General features: G+C 46.4%; 2 protein-coding genes across 6 annotated transcripts in view; one reads left to right on the top strand and one right to left on the bottom strand.

Annotated features, from left to right (window-relative positions):
* Positions 1-19225, bottom strand: part of FRMD5 (FERM domain containing 5) — a 102559-nt gene extending 83334 nt beyond the window's left edge. For 2 of the 3 annotated variants that reach the window (XM_033919687.1, XM_033919688.1), the window contains exons 1-2: positions 19009-19225; positions 1879-1983 (exon numbers count right to left, since the gene is read on the bottom strand). In XM_033919687.1, coding sequence (XP_033775578.1) covers positions 1879-1983; positions 19009-19110 — 207 coding nt within the window. In that variant the 5' untranslated portion in view covers positions 19111-19225. Of the gene's footprint in view, positions 1-1878; positions 1984-18567; positions 18694-19008 lie in introns of those variants that run through there. The other variant, XM_033919689.1, reaches the window with a different exon arrangement.
* The window catches only part of GOLM2 (golgi membrane protein 2), an 87020-nt gene continuing 82487 nt past the window's right edge, over positions 19191-23723 (top strand). For all 3 annotated transcript variants that reach the window (XM_033919691.1, XM_033919692.1, XM_033919690.1), the window contains exon 1: positions 19191-19634. In XM_033919691.1, coding sequence (XP_033775582.1) covers positions 19329-19634 — 306 coding nt within the window. In that variant the 5' untranslated portion in view covers positions 19191-19328. The remainder of the gene's footprint in view (positions 19635-23723) is intronic.

The following is a 23723-nucleotide window of genomic DNA, read 5'->3' as shown; positions in this document are numbered from 1 at the left end:
CTGGTAGAAGGAAGATAATCAATGGGTCAAGCCATATCATAGTGAAAGGGTGGATCAAATCGGTGGAGGCATAGTATTTTATGTTAAGGAGGCCTTGAATCGAATGGGCTGAAAATTCTACAGAAACACACCTTTGAATTCCTATAGGTAGAAATTCCATGTGTAAGAAGGAAAAAGAATGTGATAGGAGTGTATTACCGTCCGCCTGACTAGGATAAACAGACAGATGCTGAAATGTTATCAGGAAATAGGGAGGCTAACAAACTGGGTAACACAATAATTTCAACTACCCCAAAATTGACTGGGTGAATGTAACATCAGGGCATGCTAGGGAGAAAATTCCTTGATGAAATCAAGGACTGCTTTATGGAGCAGCTGGTTCAGGAACCGACAAGAGGTGAAGCAATTCTGCATCTATTTCTTAGAGGAGCACCTCCAGCCAGCAAAAGATGAATTGTGCTGCTACCTGATGTACTAAACAGGATCGGTAAGATGGCGTGGATCCACTCCAATCCAATTTTTGGCCGATTCTAAAAGAGCTATTCATACACTAAAAATTTTGCATGCAAATGATTCGTACAGAGGTTCGTCGTAATCCCCGTCTTCCTGCCCAATTGATCACTGTAAGTGACTCTCACACATGCACAGTGCTGGCAGGGGAAGCCCGAACAGCTGAGAGGCAGGGAAAGCCCCAAAGCAGCCTCCTGCCACTCAGCTGTTCGGGATAGGAAACCTTTTCTTTTTAATAGGCACAGATGCTGTGTTACACATGCACAATATCTGCGCCCTATTAAAAAAAAGAAAGAAAAAGCCACCCTCCCCCACAAAGATGACCCTCCCCAACATCTCCCTGACGAACCGGCACCGGGGACCATCTCCCACGCACCAGTGAAAATCAACAGGAGGGATGCCCACTATCCCCTGCCTTGCCGAACCCCCACCCCCCGCGTCAGAAAAAATTGGCAGGAGGGATGCCCACTCCCTTCTCCCAATAGAGGACCCCACCCCATCAAACCATCCCTTTTCCTCCTCCAAAATAGGCAGGAGGGATGCCCATGCCCACCTGTCACTGGATGCTCCCATGAACTCCCAACCGGTACCTTTTTCATAACTTGGGAGCAGGAGGGTTGCGGTGCTCCAAGGCCCACTAGTCCAAAATGGTGGGCCTTCCCCTCCCTAGTGCATCATGTGATACACAGGGAGGGACCTAAGGTCATGATTGGCTCAGACGCTTAAGGCTCCTCCCAGGATACAGAGGAGCCTAAGGCCTCTGATTGGGAGGGGCCTTAGGTATCTGAGGCAATCAGGGCCTTAGGCCCAGGAGGGGAAGGCCTGCCATTTTGGACTGGCGGGCCTCAGAACAGATGGGACAGCATCTCTCCTGCTCCCAACTTGTGAAAAAGATATCGAGTGGGTTCGGGGTGGGGGAGCATACAGTGACAGGAGGAAGTGGGCATTGATTGCTTGGCTAGTTTACATGGGGTTTTAGCTAATTTGAATAGCCTGGTCGGAAAATGGGCAACTGAGGGGAAAAACACGCGTTGAACCATTTTGTGCATTGGGTCGGCAAATGTGATCATCGCTAAAGCAGTCAAAACTGATTTAGCGACGATCACTGACTTTAGTGCATCTGGGTCCTGGTCTTCTCTTTTGCCATCTTTCTTATAGTGGATTTCCTTCTTCTCATGAATTTCAGTTTCAAAGAAAGTGACCAGAGAAGGATATGGCAGCAGGGAGGGCACCTCACTGGGAATAAAGGAAAGACAGAGAGATCAGGAATGGGTCTCCAACAGCCACATCTTCTCTCTATGGTACATTATATGGGGAACCTCTTCATTCTGCCAAACGTCTATCAAAAGCAATCCTGGAAACACTCACCCGCTGCTTGTCTGGATCCACAAATCGAATCCCAAAGTAATCCTTCTCCAACAGGTTCAGGTGATGGCAGAGCAGGTCAAATAGATACTGCCCCTTGGCATCTCTCTAGAGGCAAGATCAGAGAAACTAGTAAAGCAGCAGAACATACATCACAGGACATATAATACAGCCATTGTCTCAGTACAAAGCTTCCCAAGAAGCTGTGGCAAGACAAATTAATCCTCTGCCCTTGAAAAACACAGCACATATAGTAGGTGCTGTAACAGAGGGGTGCCACAGGCACCATATCACCCACAAAATTGTCCTTCCCTCCTTGTCCCACATGTTGCTCAGCTTCTTAGCTCCCTTCCCCTGGTCAGCCACAAATTCAGCATTTATAGAACATGCACCAAAGCCAGTTGGTATAGGACCTTGAGCATCTGAACATGCTAGGCCTGCCCGCTCCTACTCCCTGAGAAACTGCAATTGCAGAGGGGGCAAGAGCAGGCAGGCCTTGAACATGTACAGATGTTCAAAGCCCAGTGCCAGCCAGCCTGACATGATGATTCTTCTGTAAATGCTAAATATCACATTACTGCTCCAGAGGAAGGGAGATAACAAAGCAGCTCATGGGAGAGGGGAGAGGTAGAAGAAGATAAAGAGATGCTGGAGACTATGGGCAGGGGGAAGGGATAGAGGAATGGTTTTATTAAAGGGATAGTTTCAAGGTTTTATTAAAATTTGATTTAATCACTTATCTAATTTCTAAGCGGGTTTACAATATAAAAAAGAGAGCATGAACATAATAAAAATGCCATTAACAATACCATTAACATTAACAAAAAGAAAATAATTACAAAGAAACATCAACTAATACTTGGCATATTAAAAGGGGATAAATGATAAATGTTGGGATACCACAGGGAAGGAGGGAACAAAAGCGATACTGGATGACATGAGAGGGACATGAGGGGGGGGGGGGTGATGCTGGATTATGGAATGGGAGGGAAGGGAAGGAGACAAACTGGTGAGTGATAACATTTTAAATTTTCCATGCTGCTATATTTAGGGACTTGTCCTCATTTGATTTGAACTTAATTCTTGTTTTATAGAACTTAACTGGCGCAGCTTCTCATGAAGATTCCCAAAAAATTGCTGGTTTAGTATGATATATTCTTAAGCCAGCCACACTTCTTGTGGTCAAACACATTATTTATAAATATCTTTTTGCTATCTAATATAATAAAAGGCTACTCGCGCATGCGCACTCCCATCTGCGTGTTCTGTTTTCCGTGTGCTGTAGGGCACTGCAGGTAGGAGTGCGCATGCGCCAGAATCCCCCCCCCCCCCGAGGCGGATGTCGGCAGTGGCTATTGGCGGCGGATGTCGGCCGCGACGGACAAGAGCTACAGTAAAAATAATTAAGTGCCAACTTCTAAGACCTCAAACCCAAGACTCACAGGATAAAACTAAAAAAAAGGGAGACACAATCCCACCACGTGTCAGCTTGAATAGAAACCTCCAATACCTGCCCCCCAAATGCCAAACAACTGTTTAGAACAGTGGTCTCAAACTTGCGGCCCGGGGGCCACATGCGGCCCGTCAGGTACTCTTTTGAAGCCCTCGGTATGTTTATCATAATCACAAAAGTAAAATAAAACAGTTTCTTGATCATATGTCTCTTTAGCTATAAATTATAATATTATCAAGTTTCAAGTTTCAAGTTTATTGACTTTTTAATATACCGACCATCACAAAGTATCTGGCCGGTTTACAATAAGATTTATAAAAGTTTAGATATAAAATGTAGTGAGTGAACATTTAAAACATAATTTGACTAACATGAACGTGTGGATAAGAGGGAGAGGGAGGGGGAAAGTTACATATTTTAGAGAAGAAAGGGAGAAGTAGGGATGGGAAAAAAACAATTTGGGTAGGATCGCTTTTTTAAAGCGGTTGGATATATGAATTGGATTCGGAAGAGTTTATGAATAAAGTAGATGGGGAGAAGAGGGAAGAGGAAGAAAAAAAATAAAATAAAATAAAATAAAAATAAAAATAAAATTAAATAAGAAAAATAAAAATAAAAATAAAAAATAAAACTAAGACAGAGAGAATGCATCCTGAAATAGAAATGTCTTCAAATTGATCTTGAATTTATCTAAATGTTGTTCTTCTCTAAGTTGTTGAGGTAAAGCATTCCATAGTGTAGGGGCAACAACTGTAAAATTTATTTTTCGAGTATTATAAAATTCTTTGATAGAAGGGATTCGTATTATTAAGACTTAGCCAAAAGGAAAGATTTATAAACTATAAAGAGTTTTACCTCATGCAAAATTGTCATTTCTTTAATAAGACATTAACTATTTTCTCTGCGGCCCTCCAAGTACCTACAAATTCAAAATGTGGCCCTGCAAAGGGTTTTGAGTTTGAGACCACTGGTTTAGAAGAATGATAAGTGAAGTCCTTAAGATCTGGATGTAACACATGCTACAGAATGACCAATCCCTACAGATTCAAAAAACTGTGCAATTTAACCCGATCAGCCTGTCCATTACTTACAGCCTGGGTACATGCACACACACAGGGAAGTGGTGGGAGAGAAATGGTGCTGCATAGGAGGCAGGGAGAGAGACAGATAAATAGATAGAAGGAAAAAAGAAAGCCACAGGAGCAGGGAGAGACACAGAAAGACAGACAGACAAAGGGGGCCAGGGAGAGAGACAGAAATAAAGACACACAGACATATATTCTAGCACCCGTTAATGTATCGGGCTAAAATACTAGTTATTTATATGTTTTATAAGATTGTTGTTGCTAAGAAAGCAAATAGAATGCTAGGAATAATCAAGAAGGGTATTACAAGTAGAACGAAAGAAGTTATCTTGCCGTTGTATCGGGCGATGGTGCGCCCGTATCTGGAGTACTGCGTCCAATATTGATAAAGATGGCAGATGGCTAGACGGAACTTATAAATTTCTAACTGGGCCGCTGAGCTGATCGCAGCTGCCGCAGTCAGCTCCGCGTGTATACTTGCAGTCAGTCCACCCAATTCAAAAAGCCTGAAAGACATGCTCAAAGTAAGAAAATTTGGTATTAATTATCAATAAAAAGAAATTAAGAACTTACTCTGGTAAGCTTTTTTTCCAGTAGATAGGTGAGACATTTTAGATAGTAGGGTTATTTCCCTTTAGTCTCATGGTTGCAGAAGAAATCCACTCTGAGCGCCCTCTACAGTTAGTACCCAAGCACTGAGGAGCACCCAATATACGTGAAGTAGAGGCACCTGTAGCAACAGGCTCAAACCAATTGTTTTGCTCAAGAATTTAATCAACAGTAAGGAGAAATGCCAACACCGGCTTCAGAGAAGCTGAGAAACCACTCCCCAATAAATGGAACATATTTCCAAATTCTTTCTAGTCCACAAGGGCTGACAGGTATCCAAGAAACAGCTTGGAAAGGCATAAACAGCTCAAAAACTGCAAGCATGCACAGTAAATACTGGGTGGGAGTTTAGAATGTCTCACCTGTCTATTGGAAAAGAACTTACCGGGGTAAGACATAATTTCTTTTTCCAGTGCAATAAGTGAGACATTCTAGACAGTAGGGATGTATAAAAGCAGTCCCCCTCAAAAAATAAAAACTAAGCTGGGCTTGCTGCGCCAACCTGTAAGACCGAGGACCCAAAGGCGGAATTCTGTCTTGCTTTTATGTCCACTCTGTAGAACTTGGCATCTCGTAATGAGATGTGCATCTAGTTTGCTTTTAAATCCTAGAACGGTGGATTGCGCACAGGAAGCATCAAAAAGAATGTCACCACGTGGTCAGAAAAGCAGGAAAAAAAAAAAAGAGTATGAAGAGAGACTTGCCAGGGAGGCACGGAATTTTAAACCATTCTTTCGATATGTGAAAGGAAAACAGCCGGCGAGGGAGGAGGTGGGATCTCTGGATGAGGGAGACAGGAAGGGAGTGGTGAAGGAGGAAGAAGAGGTGGCAGAAAGACTAAACACGTTCTTCTCGTCGGTCTTCACAAAAGAGGACACATCCAACGTGCCGGAACTGGAAAAAATCTTCAAGGGGGAACAAGAGGGAAAATTATCATGCATGGAGGTAAGCCTCGAAGACGTACTCAAACAGATAGATAGATTAAAAACTGACAAATCTCCGGACCCAGACGGAATCCACCCCAGAATACTGAAAGAGCTCAGAAACGAAACAGCGGAGTTACTGCAGCAGATCTGCAATCTATCCTTGAAAACAGGGGTAATCCCGGAAGACTGGAGGATAGTGAATGTTACACCTATCTTCAAAAAAGGATCGCGAGGCGACCCGGGGAACTACAGATCAGTGAGCCTAACCTCAGTTCCAGGGAAGATGGCCGAATCATTGATCAAGGACAGTATCAGTGAGCATATAGAAAAAAATAATCTGATGAGAACAAGCCAGCATGGTTTCTGTAAAGGAAGATCATGCCAAACAAACCTACTGCACTTCTTTGAGGGGATAAGCGAACAATTGGACAAAGGTGACCCCATAGACATCGTATATCTGGCCTTCCAAAAAGCCTGACAAGGTACTCCATGAGCGCCTACTAAGGAAACTGTGGAACCACGGGTTGGAAGGGGACGTGCACAAATGGATCAGAAATTGGCTGACAGACAGGAAACAAAGGGTAGAAGTTAAGGGACACTACTCTGACTGGAAAGGGGTCACGAGCAATGTTCCCTCTAAGGATTGATGAGGTGTGTGCAAAAAAAAATATGCATGAACGACAATTTACATACTCCACAAATTTATGAGCAGGCACGGAGGACGCATTTTTAAACAAATGTAGTTTATCCTTGTATTCCTTATGTATTTTTAATCATCTATGGATATGTTTGTATGTTTATTGTTCAAATGGTTTTATTTATTTCCCCAAATTTATTTTTGTTATATGCATTGAAAATATTTGATAATGCGTTTAAATCAAAATCTCAATAAACTTGAAACTTGAAACAAGTGCCCATGAGATTGTGGGAGGGTTAAATACTCAAAACTTAGAAGAATAACAATTTACTTAAAGTTTTTGCTTCGTCAGCTTTCTGGTATCTTTACATACAGTGGCGTACCTAGCATATGTAACACCTGGGGTCCATCATTTATTGGCACCCCCCCATCTGAACAAAACACATGATTTTTAGTAACAAGCCACACGTCACACATGAGTACCTAGGAAAAGGCAGCATCTTATATATTGCAGTGAGCAGTACATCAATACACCCATTGTAAAACTAAACAAGCCAGACCAGCAAAGATCAATCCTACACCGTCAATCCTAACAGAAAACCATGTCTTTCGAACACACAGAACACAGAAAACACCTTCGCCTAGTATGGAATATGCCATCACAAACTAACCCCTTCCCCTTTTACAAAACTGTAGTGTGGATTTTAGCCACGGTGGTAACAGCTCTGACGCTCATAGAAATCTGAGCATCAGCGCTGCTACCACCACGGCTGACGCTAAAAAACGCTCCACAGTTTTGTAAAAGGTGGGATAAAATAGAAATACACAGCTTAAACGCTCTAGCTCAGGGGTGCCCAAATGTTTTGGGTTTGCAAGCTACTTTAAAATGACCAAGTCAAAATGATCTACCAACAATAAAATTAAAAAACACAAAGCACACTATACACTGAGAAAATGTTAATTATCATTCCTATTCTGGGTTTGTTTCAAAGAGGTCAAGGCAGATGACTATGCATTGTCACCTCAGTAACAACCATACAAAAATAGACAAATATACCCCCCTTCCTTTTTATTAAATCACAATAGCAGTTTTTAGTGCAGGGAACTGTGCTAAATGCCCAGCGCTGCTCTCGACGCTCATAGGCTCCCTGCACTAAAAAACACTATTGCGGTTTAGTAAAAATATAGACAGCATATATAAATTCAGACACATTTTGATCACTAAATTTAAAATAAAATCATTTTTCCTACCTTGTCTGGTGATTTCATGAGTCTCTGGTTGCACTTTCATCTTTTGACTGTGCATCCAATCTTTCTTCCCTTCTTTCAGCCTGTATGCTTCCTCTCCTCCAGACCTCATTCCCTCCCCCAACTTTTTCTTCCTCTCTCCCTGCCCTTTCTTTCTTTTTTCTCTCTTGATGCACCCTTTCTTTTTTTCTGTTTCCCTTCTGTCTCCCTGCCTACCCCCTTTCTTTCTCCCTACCCTCCACAAAGCTACTGCTGCCATCATCGGGGGAAACAGACCCCAAAGCCACCACCATGGCTACCCCAAGCACTCTCTGCTTCCCAACGGGCCAACCAGCAATCCCCCGATGTCAATTCTGCCAGCCAGGCAGAGATTGGCTGGCCCGATCTTCCTCTCCGACTGCAGCCTTAGGGCGGGTGCACAAATGGGGCGGACCGCCCCCACCTTGGTACAACACTGAAGACATGCCAGCGGCTCCTCTCATGAATCCCCACCTGCGTCGGAAGTCCGATGCAGTCGGGGATCTTGAGAGGAGCCGCCTCTGCATCTTTCAACTTTAAAATACAGGCCGCCGCCGCTTCTTCTCACCTCCGCCCACCCTCGATTGAGCGACAGGAGAAAGCGTATGAGCGACGCCACTGAAAATAGTGAGCGATCACTCATGCGCTCACCTTAGACACTGGTCACGAGTGGTGTCCGCAGGGGTCAGTGCTGGGACCGCTGCTGTTCAATATATTCATTAATGACCTGGAATCAGGGACGAAGTGCGAAGTTATAAAATTTGTGGACGACACAAAACTGTCCAGTAGGGTTAGAATTGTGGAGGAATGCAAAGAACTACAAAGGGACCTGAACAAACTGAGTGAGTGGGCAAATAAATGGCAGATGAGCTTCAATGTAGAGAAATGTAAAGTCTTGCATATAGGGAAAGGAAACGCGATGTATAACTACACAATGGGGGGATGGTACTGGGGAAGGCAAACTAGAAAAGGACTTGGGGGGTTTTGGTGGATAAAACAATAAGCCGGCGGCACAATGCGCAGCGGCCTCAAAGAAGGCGAACAGAATGTTGGGCATTATCAAAAGAGGTATCACTACCAGAACGAAGGAGGTTATCCTGCCACTGTATTGAGTGATGGTGCGCCTGCATCTGGAATACTGCATTCAATACTGGTCGCCGTACCTTAAGAAGGATATGGCAATATTCAAGAGGGTCCAGAGAAGAGCAACAAGGATGATAATAGGCATGGAAAACCTTTCATATGCTGAAAGGCTAGAGAAGCTGGGGCTCTTTTCCCTGGAAAAGTGAAGACTTAGAGGGGACATGATAGAAACTTATAAGATCATGAAGGGTATAGAGAAAGTAGAGAGGGACAGATTCTTCAGACTAGCGGGGGCAACAAAAACAAGAGGGCATTCAGAAAAATTGAAAGGAGACAGATTCAGAACAAATGCTAAGAAGTTCTTCTTCACTCAGAAGATGGTGGACACCTGGAATGCGCTTCCAGAGGAGGTGGTAGGCAGAGTACGATTTTGGGTTTCAAAATGGGATTAGATGATTTCCTGAAGGAAAAGGGGATTGAATGGTTTAGTTAGTGGGTTACTATACAGGATATTAAATGATTAGGGAATAACATGTTTTAAGTAAAAGATCACTTACAGGTCATGGACCTGGGGGGGCCGCCACGGGAGCGGACTGCTGGGCATGATGGACCCATGGTCTGACCCGGCAGAGGCGATGCTTATATTCTTATGTTATATTCAGTTTAGCGACCTGGAAGGAAAAAAATCTATCAAAAAACTTCTTGTATTGGCAGGATTTTAAAGGGGGATAGTTGAATAGATTTATTCTACGTGTATTCTTGTTAAGATAATTCAAAAAGAAGTGGGAAGCCCTGGTGGTCCAGCGGTGAACCTACGTTCCTGCCCCGTGCAGAGCCACTATCTGAATGGCTGCCATGAGTTTTCATGGCAACTTCATGAGACTAGGGAACTGTGAGGATGGTTGTGGTAACCATAGAGAAGACAAGATGGAAGGATGGAAGGTTGAATTTGGACATGGTCTTTGGGGAACAAGAGGAGTTGATGTGAGCAATTAGATTCTGTTGGGGTGGAGATATGGTTTATACGGTAGCTTGTAAGGAATTGATCTTAGAATGGAAAACAGTAGATGAAGATATTCCTCTCCCATTGCAGCCAAGCATCCTTCTAGCTTTTGCCATTGCGTTTTCTATCTGTTTGGCCAAATGTCACTGCTTTTTCATGAACAAAAGTTCTTCATCCCTGGCCTAAACTGTGCTTTTCTTTGGCTTTTTGCAGCCTAAATGCATGATCTACATTTTTTAGCATTAAATGTTAGGTGCCAGATTCTGGACCATATGTTTAAAAAGGACAAAAAACTGATCCTTGCAGCAAACTGCATTTACTATTGTCCTTTGTTTTCTTCTACTCAACCAATTTATAATCTAGTCAGTCACTTTAGAAACCCCCCCCTTAAGCCTGCACACATTCCACAAGAATTCTTCACACTCTCCAGCATCCTCCTTGTTCCATAACCCCCCTCTCCCCACTATACATCCTCTCACATAGTGATATAGAGTCTCACGTTCCTGAGAGTTAGCTGATATTCACAACTCCTTGCCCCTAGGAGCTCTCTCTTTAACTCAGTGATCCCTCCTTCACTGTCATCCTATACGCTAACCCCCCCAACAAATATTTGCAACTTAGCATCTGCAAATACCTAATGTGTTCTCCCTGTCAGTCAGCTGAGCAAAGAATCGCTCTTCCATAAGCATGAAAAGAGCCTAAATACTCTTGCTGCCCCAGTTGCTCCATTCACGGATCTCCCTGCTGACAATCTCTGCCTTGCTGAGTAGTCAGGCAGTTGGCATTTCTGTTGAATAAGCTATTTACCCTTGCCAGTCTCTGGAATGCAGCAGCAGCTGTGACCTTTGGAGGTTCTTTGTTTGGAAAGTTTAATATGCAAAGAATACTCATCTCTGCAGAATGTCTTCACAGAGCTAGTGGCTTTGTGTTTGTTTCAAATTGTAATTGAGAAAGTGGGAAATCTTGTTTTGTTTTGTATGTTTTTCCCTCTTCAGAAGACGGCAGTGCATTGTTCTTCACCCCATCTACTAATAGACAAGCTGTTCCTATACTTGTTCTGGTAAACCCCACAATTACATTTAGGTAGAAGATTAGAGCAGCCATACTCAGTCAGACCAATGGTCAATTTAACCCAGTTAACTGTTTCTAGTAGTGGCCAATTCACGTCGCAATTACCTGGTAGAAACGCAAATAGTAGCAACATTCTTTGATACCAATCCAGGGTAAACGGTGGCTTCCCCCACATCTGTCTCAGTAGCACACTATGAACTTGTCCATAAGAATAGCCTTCCTGGGTCAGACCAATGGTCCATCAAGCCTAGTAGCCCATTCTCACGGTGGCCAATCCTCTGGCAAGAGTTCCAGAGCTTAACTATTATTTGACTAAAAATAAATTATTTGGGCAGATAAATGGCAGATGAAGTTTAAGGTGGAAAAATGCAAAGTGATGCACTTAGAAAAAATAAGGAACACATAGAAACAAAGAAAAGTGACGGCAGAAAAGGGCCAAGGCCCATCAAGTCTGCCCACTCTATTGACCCACCCACCCTCCTAGCTACCCTTTGAGAGATCACACTCTGATGTCCCATTCCCTCTTAGAGATCCGACATGAGCATCCCATCTGTTCTTAAAATCTGGCACGCTACTGGCCTCGATCACCTGTGCTGGAAGATCATTCCAATTGTCAACCACTCTTTCGGTGAAGAAGTACTTCCTGGTGTCGCCATGAAACTTCCCGCCCTTTATTTTCAGCGGGTGCCCTCTTGTGGCCTAGGGTCCTCTAAGAAAGAAAATATCATCTTCTACCTCAATACGACCAGTGATATACTTAAACGTTTCAATCATGTCTCCCCTCTCCCTACGTTGTTCGAGAGAGTATAGCCGCAATTTGTTTAGCCTTTCTTCGTACGATAGATCCTTGAGTCCCAAGACCATCCTGGTGGCCATTCGCTGAATCGACTCAACCCTCAGCACATCCTTACGGTAATGTGGCCTCCAGAATTGTACGCAGTACTCCAGATGAGGCCTCACCATGGTTCTGTACAATGGCATTATGACGTTGGGCTTCCGACTAACAAAGCTTCTCCGGATACAACCCAGCATTTGCCTAGCCTTGGATGAAGCCTTCTCCACTTGATTGGCAGTTTTCATGTCTTCACTAATGATTACTCCCAAATCTCGTTCTGCTGCAGTCCTTGCCAAGGTTTCTCCATTCAATGTGTACGTTCTGCACGGATTATTGTTGCCAAGGTGCATGACCTTGCATTTTTTAGCGTTGAAGCTAAGCTGCCAGGTCGAGGACCAGTATTCCAATAAAAGCAGGTCTAGCGTCATGCTGTCGGACAAATTGCTGTTACTTACAATGTTACATAGTTTGGCATCATCGGCAAATAAAGTTATTTTACCTTGAAGCCCCTGAGTCATGTCTCTTACGAATATGTTGAAAAGGATCGGGCCCAAGACCGAGCCCTGCGGCACACCACTGGTCACCTCCGACGTTTTAGAGAGGGTACCTGTCTTCTGCACCTGCTGCCCCTTTGCCTGTATGTGTATACTTTGCTTGTATGTGTATGCTCTCCTTCGCGCCTGCTACTTCCTTACCTGCTGTCTTTCCTTGTGTTCCTGGATGTAGTGGCCCGGCCCTTCTTAAGGCCCTTCGCTGGGAAAGCTTATATTAGAGGCCACTTCCTATTTTGATTTTAGGAAAACATTAAAGACCCGTCTGTTCGACATGTCTACATCCTAGAACTACAACTGAGCCTCCTAAGGGCACCTAGCAGCCTGCGTTCAACCCCTGCTTAACAGTAGGTGAGACAACTTCAGGGACGGCCCTGAGCCCCAAAGAAAACTAAGCAATCTGGCTAACAGTTACCCACTGGGATTGGCCTATCAGCTAGAGATATAAGTCTGAGTGTTCTCAATGCAGGCAAAGTTGAAGAAACACTATGGGCTCCTTTTATCAAGGCACGCTACGGGGGTTAACGCGTCAGACATTTCATCACACACTAACCCCAGCGGCAGCCTAAAATTCTAATGCCTCGTCAATGGAGGTGTTAGGTACTAGAGCGGCAGGCGGTTTAACGCGCGGTATTCCACGCGTTAAACCGCTACCGCGCCTTTGTAAAAGGACCGCTATGAGTACAAAAGTCCTGAAAAAAGGACTAAAAACACAGAATAAAATAATAAAATGTAGAGAGCAGAATGCACACACTCCTGCAGGCACACATGCACAAGGAAAAACTGTAGGTGGAGCTAAGGAGCTCAGTGAAGTACAGAGAAAAATCTGAATTGGATTCCTTCTGCAGATGGCACGCAGCAATGAGGACACTACCCACTTGCCCCACCTATTGCACTGGAATAGGAAATTCCCTCCTATCCCCTGATCACTATGGTTTATAATAACAAGACAAGACAATAAAATATCAGAAAATAACAAACTTGTCCCCAAAAGAAATAAATAAAAATTGTATTGTATTGTATTAGCCATCTGCATCAGTATGTCCCCACTTCCCTTCAGGTTGAATATCAAAAGCCAGAGGAAAAAAAAAAGTGTGTCTAACAGAATTGTAAAATCTTTGCAAATTCATTTCTATTCCACAGCACTTGAGCAAATCAGAAAAATGCACTTGCACATGTGGTCTCCCTTTGCACACTAGAAATCACGCTGTGGAGTCAGTATATCAAACCTTAGACTGATCAATATTGGGTTTTAAATTTACTGATTGGTACCTTATTAGACAATGAAAAATTATGTCCTACCTGTTAATTTTCTTTCCTTTAGACGCAGCAGATAAATCCAGAGACTAGTGGGATAACACACATCTACCAGCTGGTGGAGATAGAGAACTGATTTGCAGGTGTATATCTTGGATGGTGTCCCTTTTGCCAGCCATTATCGCTTAATGTCCAAGCATCCGAACAATGCAGTTTGCAACCCAGCCAACTTCTTTCCTATAAGTAAAATAATTCTGACCCCAACCATGAGACAGCACCTGCAAGAAAAAATCCACGAACAATACCTATCGGTTGGGGCTCTGGATTCATCTGCTGCATCTAAATGAAAATAAATTAACAGGTAGGACATAATTTTTCATTCCTTAGCGCCGCTAGCAAATGAATCCAGAGACTAGTGGGATGTAGCAAAGCAATCTCAACTCGGGCGGGGTGAACAATCTGCTCTGCAAGCACCTAAGGATGCCTCTGTGCGCTCTGCCACATCCAAGCAGTAATGCCTAGAGAATGTGTTGGACGACGACCAAGTGGCTGTCCTGTTACAAATCTCTTCCAGGGAAGACCCCCTGGACTCTGCCCAAGACGTAGCCATCGCTCTAGCCTAATGAGCATGCAGAGCCACCAGCACCCGCTTACCTGCTAACAAATAAGCAGAAGAAATAGCCTCTCGGACCCACCGAGGCCTTAGAAGTCGCCAAGCCCTTTCTAGGGCCGAAAAGAGCACAAAGAGATCATCTGAACGTCGAAAGTCATTAGTAACTTGAAGATAGTACAAGAGCATTCTCCTTATATCGAGCAAATGCAAGGTAAGAAACCTCGACCCCCAATCTTCTTTCCTGAAGGACGGTAGAAAGAGGACCTGATTGACATGAAAAGGAGATGCCACCTTTGGAAGAAAGGAAGGAACTGTCCGAATCAAAACTCCGGCCTCTGAAAAATGTAAGAACAGATCCTTGCAGGATAAAGCCTGCAACTCAGAAACCCACCTGGCCGAAGCCAGGGCCACCAGAAAAATCGCCTTGAGTGTGGCGGTATCCAAAGGCTCGAAAGGCGCCCCTTGCAAACCTTTAAGGACCACCCTCAGACTCCAATCCGGACATGGCCTCCGCAAAGGGGGCAGAATGCGGTTAATCCCCATAAGGAACCTTACTACATCAGGGTGAGACCCTAAGGATAAACCAGAGACCTTCCCTCTATAACATGCAATAGCCGCTACCTGTACTTGAATGGAATTGCAGGCTAACCCTTTAACAACCCTTTATTGCAAGAAGGAAAGAATCTGAGAGAGGGAAGTCTGAAAAGGAGGAAACCCTAATTGAATGCACCAAGCTTCAAACACCCGCCAGATCCTAGCATGTCGTAGAGGTAGACCTCTTCTTTGCCTGCAGAAGAGTAGAGATAACCTGCTAAGAATACCCTCTCTGCTGCAGCCTTGACTGTTCAAAAGCCAGGTTGTAAGACCACAGTGGAAGGGAGCTTCCCCCTGATCCTACACTTGCAGGATGCAGACGGGTGTCTCTCGTCACCAAGGCGGAGTGACCGGTGACCTCCCCCGAGGAATCACACCTGCTGACAATCCTGAAATAACCACTCTGCTGCGCCGGAGCCACGAGCTGGATGAAGCTATACTCGCCCTTTCACCATCCGGAGAGGAAACACTCACCACAGATGGCATGGAGCCTTGGGAGGACCGAGGGCCTACCCCACTCCCTGAGTCTGTGGGGGAGCCTGGGAACTTGCTGTAAGGGAATGCAAGGACCCACCACCTGGAGTACCCATCTCCTGGGGAATCAAAGGACCCCCTGGTGGGCCCACAACACCCCGGGAAGGGAGCCCCAGGCCCTTCTGACCGTAAGGAACCAGAACTCCTGGCCCTAAGGCTCACCAAAGGGATGCCCAGAAAGAATTTGTGCCTGGAAAAAAGCAATCTCAACTATGACCTTCACTCTCCACACAAAAAACCTCGGAGCCTTATGGAAGCTTGGCCCATTCCGCCAGCAATGAGGCCAGACACCCCTTCATTCACTTGGCGGAAGGAGCCAAAACCCCATCACTGGAGGATCCACCCTCAAGGCCGAGGATTTGGCTGGATGAGAAGGTCGCCGCTGCGTAACCCTGGACCTGGCACTATAAGCTTCCGAATAGGAGGCTCTATATGCTGGTTTCCCCGGGCTATACCTCCTGGTATCCCAAAAACGCAGCCTAGATGAGGGAGACCTAGGTGCCCCTCTGGACCTATTCTCTGGCAACCTTTGAGACTTAAGAGTCTCCAAAATCCTTCACCAATTTTCCCAAATCAGGTGCAATTTGGAGGTGGCGTCCGCCGCCCAATGCTGCAGCCATAGGTGCCGCCTAGAAACTACTGCCACAGCCATCTGCTTAGCTGAAGCTCTAATCATATCATACAAGGCATCTACAAGATACGCCAGCCAGGACTCCACATCCGGCAAATCTGGGGGGCGGAGCCCCACCGGCCTCTACCACCCCATCAGTAGATAACTGGATCCACTGAAGACAGGCACGTGCTGCATAAGAACTGCAGATCGCCGCCTGTAGAGTCAGGGCTGCCACATCAAATGAAGACCTTAAAGAAGACATCTTCCTATCCTGAGAGTCTTTCAGAGTAACACCTCCCTCAAATGGCAGTCTTCCTAGTAACTGCCGCTACTAAGGAGTCCACCTTAGGAAGCTTAAACTTATCCTGCTCCTCAAGTGCTACCGGATACAATGAACGCATAGCTCGTGCCACCTTGAGGCCAGAAATCAACTCCTGCATGGCCTCATGCACAGGAAAGGTCTTAGGCGGCCACCTAGTGCCCACCATAAGGGGATTGGATACCGCCCCCCCCCCTCTATCTGGCAGGGAAATGTGCAGACATTCCATAGCTTTAGAAATGAAGTTCCTCCCTATGGAACAGGCGTAGCGCTGCGGGATCATCCCTACCAGCCTCTTCTACATCCATGTCCTGCACCCTGGCTTCCTCCCCTCCTCCCCCGGAACAGAAGTAGAGGGCTCTTTGGGTAGGCCAAATCATCAGCCTCAGGCACTCTATGCCTCTTGGCCCCTTTGACAACCAATTGTGGCTGAAAAGCCACCCTCACAGAACCACCTCCCTCCATCCGAGCTTGGCTACTGCTGCAAAAAACCTGGCGAGAGGGAACCAAATGCCGCAAGTCCATCCGGTGCTGCCGCTCCCAGTGGTAGCACGTCCCCTGCCGCCACAGCTGATGTGCTCGGCCGCACCTCCAAAGCCGCGGCCAAATCCAGTTCTGCCTTCTTCTCCCCGAGCGCGTCTCTGGCACGGGGAGGAGGCACACCTTCCGGTGCAAAAACAGCTGCTGCAGCATCTCCCACGCAGCCGGCCAAACACAGCCCCGAAACAGAGCAGTGCTTCCTGCACTGCGAACAATGCTTCACAGCCTCTGCTGCCATGTCTTCCCCCTCCCGGTAAGGAAATACAGGGGTACTCCTATCCCAAAAGGCCCACTCCAGCACAAAGCCTCAACACTGTGTCGGTAAACCTGATCCAAAGCCAAACGGCAGGGGTTTTTTTTCTTATGGGAAAGAAGCCCTCCGGACCAGGAAACTGTCTTCACGAGCGGTAAGAGTGGGGAAGGGACCTGGGAGGGCCCAGGTGTTGCCCCCAAAGTCAGAACTGAAACCTGCTGACACCCCTAAGCTCAACTGGAGCCGAAGAGCAAGAGCGACAGCCTTCCACACAGGAGCCTTAGATATTCAGGAACTATCAGAACAGAAGGATGCTGGGCTGTATAAAAAGAGGTGTAGCCAGTAGAAGAAAGAAGGTGTTGATGCCTGTTAGGCCCCACTTGGAGTATTGTGTTCAGTTTTGGAGACCTTATGTGGCGAAGGATGTAAGAAGACTTGAAGCGGTCCAGAGGAGGGCGAAGAAAATGATAGGAGGTTTGTGCCAGAAGACGTATGAGGAGAGACTGGAAACTCTGAATATGTATACCCTAGAAGAAAGGAGGGACAGGGGAGATATGATTCAAACTTTCAAATACTTGAAAGGTATTAACATAGAACAAAATCTTTTCCAGAGAAAAGCAAAGGACATAATTTGAGGTTGAGGGGTGGTAGATTCAAGAGCAATGTTAGGAAATTCTACTTTACAGAGAAGGTGGTGGATGCCTGGAATGCGCTTCCGAGAGAGGTGGTGGATATGAAAACAGCGATGGAGTTCAAAAAAGTGTGGGATGAACACAGAGGATCTAGAATCAGAAAATAATAGTAAATATTGAAGAACTAAGGCCAGTACTGGGCAGACTTGCACGGTATGTGTCTGTATATGGCCTTTTGGTTGAGGATGGGCTGGGGAGGGCTTCAATGGCTGGGAGGGTGTAGATGGGCTGGAGTGTGCTTTGATGAAGGCTTCAGCAGTTGGATCCCAAGCACAGTACTGCGTAGAGCTTTGGATTCTTGCCCATAAATAGCCAAGAAGGAAAAAAATAAATAAATTGAAATTGAATCAGGTTGGGCAGACTGGATGGACCATTCGGATCTTTATCTGCCATTATCTACTATGTTATAAGGGGGAAGTGGAAAGACTCGGCACTCCACAATCCAGCAAAAGTTCTGTTGGTTAAACATGAGGAAAACCAGTTCAACAAGGCCAATAGTACATCGGGTGACCAGATTACCCATTCCAGAATGCAGACTTTTGGCTAGTCCTGGATTTCTGTCGACCTCATCCTGATGTTTTGGGATGTAATTTTAAAACCAGGACTGGTCAAAAAAGTCTACCTTCTGGAATGGGTAACCTGGTCACCCTAATAGTACATAGACAAAGAAGATTAAGATAGGTTTGAATGGACGAAAAGCCGAGGCAAGGGCAACATATGAATTATCAAGTCTCAAGTAGAGTGGAAAACTCTAAAACCTGCTTGACATTGGTGCATTGACTCGAAATTGGTCTTGAGAAGATTTTCAACTAGTTAGCATCATGCTTTGATGGGTTAGAAGCAGTGCCGAGACTGTCACCAAAGTCCCTCCCTCCTGCGGGCAGAATCGCGAAGCGCTACGACATCAGGACCACGACTGTGTCCTTATAACCTTCAGTGCACGCTGCGAGCAGAGCGCCCTCTGTCGGGCAAGTGGAGCAGAGCGGGCGCGAGCCCTACAAAGGCTCCAAGCAAGTCATTGTGGACAAAAGCCGAGCCGAGTGGGGTCAGGAAAATGCCCCCACCCCAAAAGAGCGGCGTCAACTAGGGGGGCCTCCAGGGACGCGCGCGCGAGGGCAGAAGGGCCAACCCAGCTGCCGCCCAGGACTACGAGTCCCACAGTGCACCGGGGGGGGGGGCGCCGCGCTTCCCGCCCTCACCTGGATGTTGCAGGTGTACTCGGAGTCGTCGAGCAGCCGCACCGTACAGCTCTGCTCCCGCTCCAGGCTGCGGTTGCTGCCGCTCATCAGTCGGCTCAGCATCTCGCCAGGGGGCAGCGCGAGGCGCCGGCCGCGTTCCCCTCGCTCGCGCTCGCCGCTGCACCCTGACGGCACGCGGCCAATCAAGACGCAGAGGGGGCGGGCTTCCCGGAAACAACCCACCTAGGCCGGAAGCCCCGCCCAACTCGTCGCTCTAGCCAATCATAGGCCGCCTCTGCCGTCACCCTGGAGATGGCAGTAGGGTAGCCGAGTCCTCGGCCATGGTGGGCTTCGGGGCGAACCGGCGCACCGGCCGCTTGCCGCCCTTCGTGCTGGGGACGCTGCTGCTGGTCATCGCGCTCTTGGCCTTTAACTACTGGAGCGTTTCTTGCCGGCTGGCGGCGCTGCACGAGGAGCTGCTCGGCCTCCAGGCGCAGGTCACGCGCACCGAGGTGGCCCGCAGCCGGCTGGAGAAGAGGAACTCGGAGCTCGCCATCCAAGTGGACGCTCAACTCAAGAAGATGGTGCACGTCCAGGGCGACTACAAGAGCCTGAGCAGCCAGAGCTTTCGCTGCGAGACGGAAAAGGTGAGGGCACGAGCGCTGAAACAAACGGTCGAAACGGACAGTTGACAGTCAAGCCATTGTGACATCACTGATGAGGTTGGCTCTTATTGGTGGAATGAAGCATTATGACGTCACGAGCTCCGCTCAAACTCCTCACACTACAGGGTCACAAAGGGGCTTTTAATCTAGTAGACAGGCTGGGTTGGAGGGCAGAGGAGGTAAATAGTAGGAGTCCTCTCTATCACCTCTGCAATCTCTGAAGGAGAATGATTGATCTGAAGAGTCAGAAAAGGGCTTCTGTAGGCAGTCAGCCAGCGCCAGCACCACCCCTCTGGCAGTTCATGGCCCTGTCTGGAGGGTCAACGCGCATGCCAACATACGGACATCATTTTCAGATGCCCTTCAGACATGGCACAGGGTTTAGTGTGCCACGACTTCCAGAAGTTTGCGAGACACTGGACTAGCCCTCAGGGATCACCTGGCTAATTGAGCTTTCAGGATACCCACAATAAGTATGTATGAGAGAGATGTGTGCAACAAAGGAAGGAAGTACATGCAAATCCAACTCTCTCATGCATATTCATTGTGGGTATCCTCAAAATCTAATTAGCCAGGGGATCCCTGAGGGCTGGGTTAAAAACCATTGGAATAGAGTACACCCATACAGGAGTATGTTTAATGCAGAATTTTTTATATTACATATTAAATGGACAATTCCTATATTAATGTTAACATCTTTTTGTTTACTCTCAAAAAAAAAAAAAATCCATCAAGGAGACAGAAGTATTAAGCATGGTATCCAGGTGAATGTGAATAAGGCCCGCTGGTATGTCTCACCCTGGATTTTAATAGTCTTAATATTATATACCGCTTAGGCAGTTTATTTAAAGCGGTATATCAAATTTTAAATAAAACTTGATTACAGATGCAGAGCAGATAAACTCCCCGCTTTCTCATTAGCAGGGCCAGTTAAACAGGATTTATCCAACAGATAGACAACAACGTAGGGAACATGAGATGATGATTTCAGTCAACAAAGACTGAAGGGATTGGGAACACAGCTCCTCCAGGAGGAAGGGGGCTCACGCCCTGCACAACAAAATCTGTACCAGCTCCCCTCTCTTGAGCCATACACAAATACACAACCTCTCTGAGCTTTCAGATGGTTTCAGTCAATCTGCTTCATTAGGAGGATATCTGTTCTTGATATCATCTGTTAAAAGGCAAATATTGCCTTATAGTTATGAATGCTGCAACCTGCTAAATTTCAGATTGATTATTTTCCTTTCCTTCAGCAGAGTTTCCATTCATTTCCTTACTACCGAGGTCAAACAAATTAATCTGTAGTTTTTAACCTTTCTGCTTGAATAACTTGAATATTTTAATGTCATCTGGAAATATCATCACTTCACTGTTTGCTCCCTTTATCATATTAATTATGAACTTATTAAAAAGCACAGGGCCCAGTCCAGACACCTGGGCATTTTACTATTTACCACTCTTCACTGGTGGAAACTGAACATTTAATTCTATTGTTTCTTAACTTCAAACTCATATTCCTGGTCATATTATATTAAAGGAGGGGATCACGAACAGATCGGGCCATGGTGCTGCTGTACCGGGCCATGGTGCGTCCTCACCTGGAGTACTGCGTATAGCACTGGTCGCTGTACATGAAGAAAGACACGGTACTACTTGAGAGGCTCCAGAGAAGGGCGACTAAGATGGTTATGGGGTTGGAGAAGCTGCCGTACAGCGAAAGATTAGAGAAACTGGGCCTCTTCTCCCTCGAACAGAGGAGAATGAGAGGGGACATGATCGAAACATTCAAGGTACTGAAGGGAATAGACTTAGTAGATAAGGACAGATTGTTCACCCTCTCCAAGGTAGGGAGTACAAGAGGGCACTCTTTAAAGTTGAAAGGGGATAGATTCCGTACACATGTAAGGAAGTTCTTCTTTACCCAGAGAGTGGTGGAAAACTGGAACGCTCTCCCGGAGGCTGTTGTAGGGGAAAACACCCTCCAGGGATTCAAGACTAAGTTAGACAAGTTCCTACTGAACAAGGTCGTACGCTGGTAGGGCTAGCTTCAGTTAGGGCGCTGGTCTTTGACCAAAAGGGCCGCCGTGTGAGCGGACTGCTGGGCATGATGGACCACTGGTCTAACCCAGCAGCGGCAACTCTTATGTTCTTAAGTGCCATATTCAACATAAAAACCCATTTTGAGTCAAATTAGAAAGGGTGGAAGAGGCGGCAACCTCATTTTTAATGTCCGATGCCCATTGCTGCAAGTTGGCCTTGGTAACCAGCATCGCAGACTCCGTCCTCTGCAGCCGCAGTGAGGCCCCTCTCTCTGATTCTTCCTCGGAGGCACTGTCACCTGACTCATGCGCAGACAAGCTGGAGGCCCCACATAGGCCTCCCTTCTCCACTCCTCTCTCCGATTGCCACCCGTCATCGGTTTTATTTCGAGACGGCATTGTTGCTTCCTGCCTTGCACTCCCAGGGATGTTTGAATCAGGCTGGAACCAGGGGACGCTGTAGGCTATGAGCTGCTGAGGGTCAGAGAAAAATTGCTAACCCTACATCTTGATCGGTGACATCACCAGAAGCCTATTTTTATGTTCTTAATGTCCCTTTCATTGAGTTCCAAAGTCTTGGACCAGCTACCAATACAGCAGCCATACTGTTTGTTTTTTTATATAATGTACTTCCTGATTCTGCCATGACAAAACATGCAAAGTTTTTCCTCTTGCTGTGACCCAACAATAAAAATCATGGCAGTCTAACTGCAAGTTCAGAAATGTTAATTGTATGAGCTTCACAAGAACCAGTACGGTGTTGCTTACATATACTGTACTTTGAAAGAAAAAAAAAAAAACAGAGGCAGTCTCATTAGTTTTCAATCAGCCTTCTTGTGATGTTGAAACTGATGCAAACCTTTTGGTTAGAATAGTATACAGGGCATTATCCCAGGACAAGCAGGAAGCATATTCTCAATATGTGGGTGCCGTCATCTACGGAGCCCCGTAGTGGACAGCCTCGCAAGCAGACTTGCTTGAAGAACTTTCAAAAAGTTTGCGAGTGCTGCACCGCGCATGCGCGAGTGCCTTCCCACCAAATGTAGGTCGTGCGTCTCCTCTATGGTCCTTCAGTTCTCGTTTTTCCGCGAAGCCAAGAAGCACCTGTTTTCTCAGCTCTGCCCGACTTCAAGATCTGCCTTCTAGCACCGCGGCTTTTCCTCTTTAATTCTTTATTTTATTTTAGTAGTCGCAAATGTTCTCAACATTGTCCTGAGTCGTGCCCGCGCTGTGCTACCCTTCAAAAAAGAGCTCTCCAGAGATGTCGTGTCCAGATCCAGCAGCTCTTTGGTTCCATGGAGCCGTCTGCAGAAAAGGCCTCGACCTCGGTGGTGGCCTCGTCGGCTAAGTCCTCGGCCTCGAACAAGTTGCCCTCTTCTGTGAAGGCCCCGTCTGCTGTGCCTCCTAAGGTCTTGTCCTCAGGCAAGTCTGCTCTTCCTTTTGCAGGTATGCTAGCTAAGAAGGCTCTAGCTGAATCTCAAGCAGTCCAGGCAATGAGTGCAGTCGTGCTAGCCTCTCCGAGACCTCCTCCGAAGCGTGCCTCCAAAAATAGGGAATACTTATCCTTGAGGTCGCCTTCTGTGGAGCACACTGTTGCACCTTCTAGACCAGAATCATTGGTCTTGGTTCCTGTCTTCGAGGACATGCTGCAAGCCATATTGACCAGGCAGCTTACCTCTGTTTTTGCCAAGCTTGCCCCTGCCTCGACCCTGCTTTCTGCGAGCCAGTCTGTGAATTCTGTCGAGGCATAACGAGCAAAACCTGTTAGGACTCGTCCTCTTTCCTCCAGTGACTCCTCGTCCTTCCAGGTCTGGGTCTCCGGCTACTCAACCTGCTTGAGAGGTGGTGGAGAAGCCTCAATCGAGATCTCATTCGAAGCATTCCTCGTCATCGAGGCACCTGTCTTCAAAGAAGGATAAGGAGTCTTCTTTACCTCGTTCTTCAAGGCCCTTCGAGACCCCTTCAAACACCAGGCATAGGTCCCGGACTCCGAAGCTTTCAACGCCTCATGCTTCTCCATCTCGAGGCT

Source organism: Geotrypetes seraphini, chromosome 14, assembly GCF_902459505.1.
Source record: "Geotrypetes seraphini chromosome 14, aGeoSer1.1, whole genome shotgun sequence".
NCBI lineage: Eukaryota > Metazoa > Chordata > Amphibia > Gymnophiona > Dermophiidae > Geotrypetes > Geotrypetes seraphini.
The sequence above is the reverse complement of the archived record's forward strand: the minus strand, read 5'-3'. Positions and strand labels throughout refer to the sequence as shown.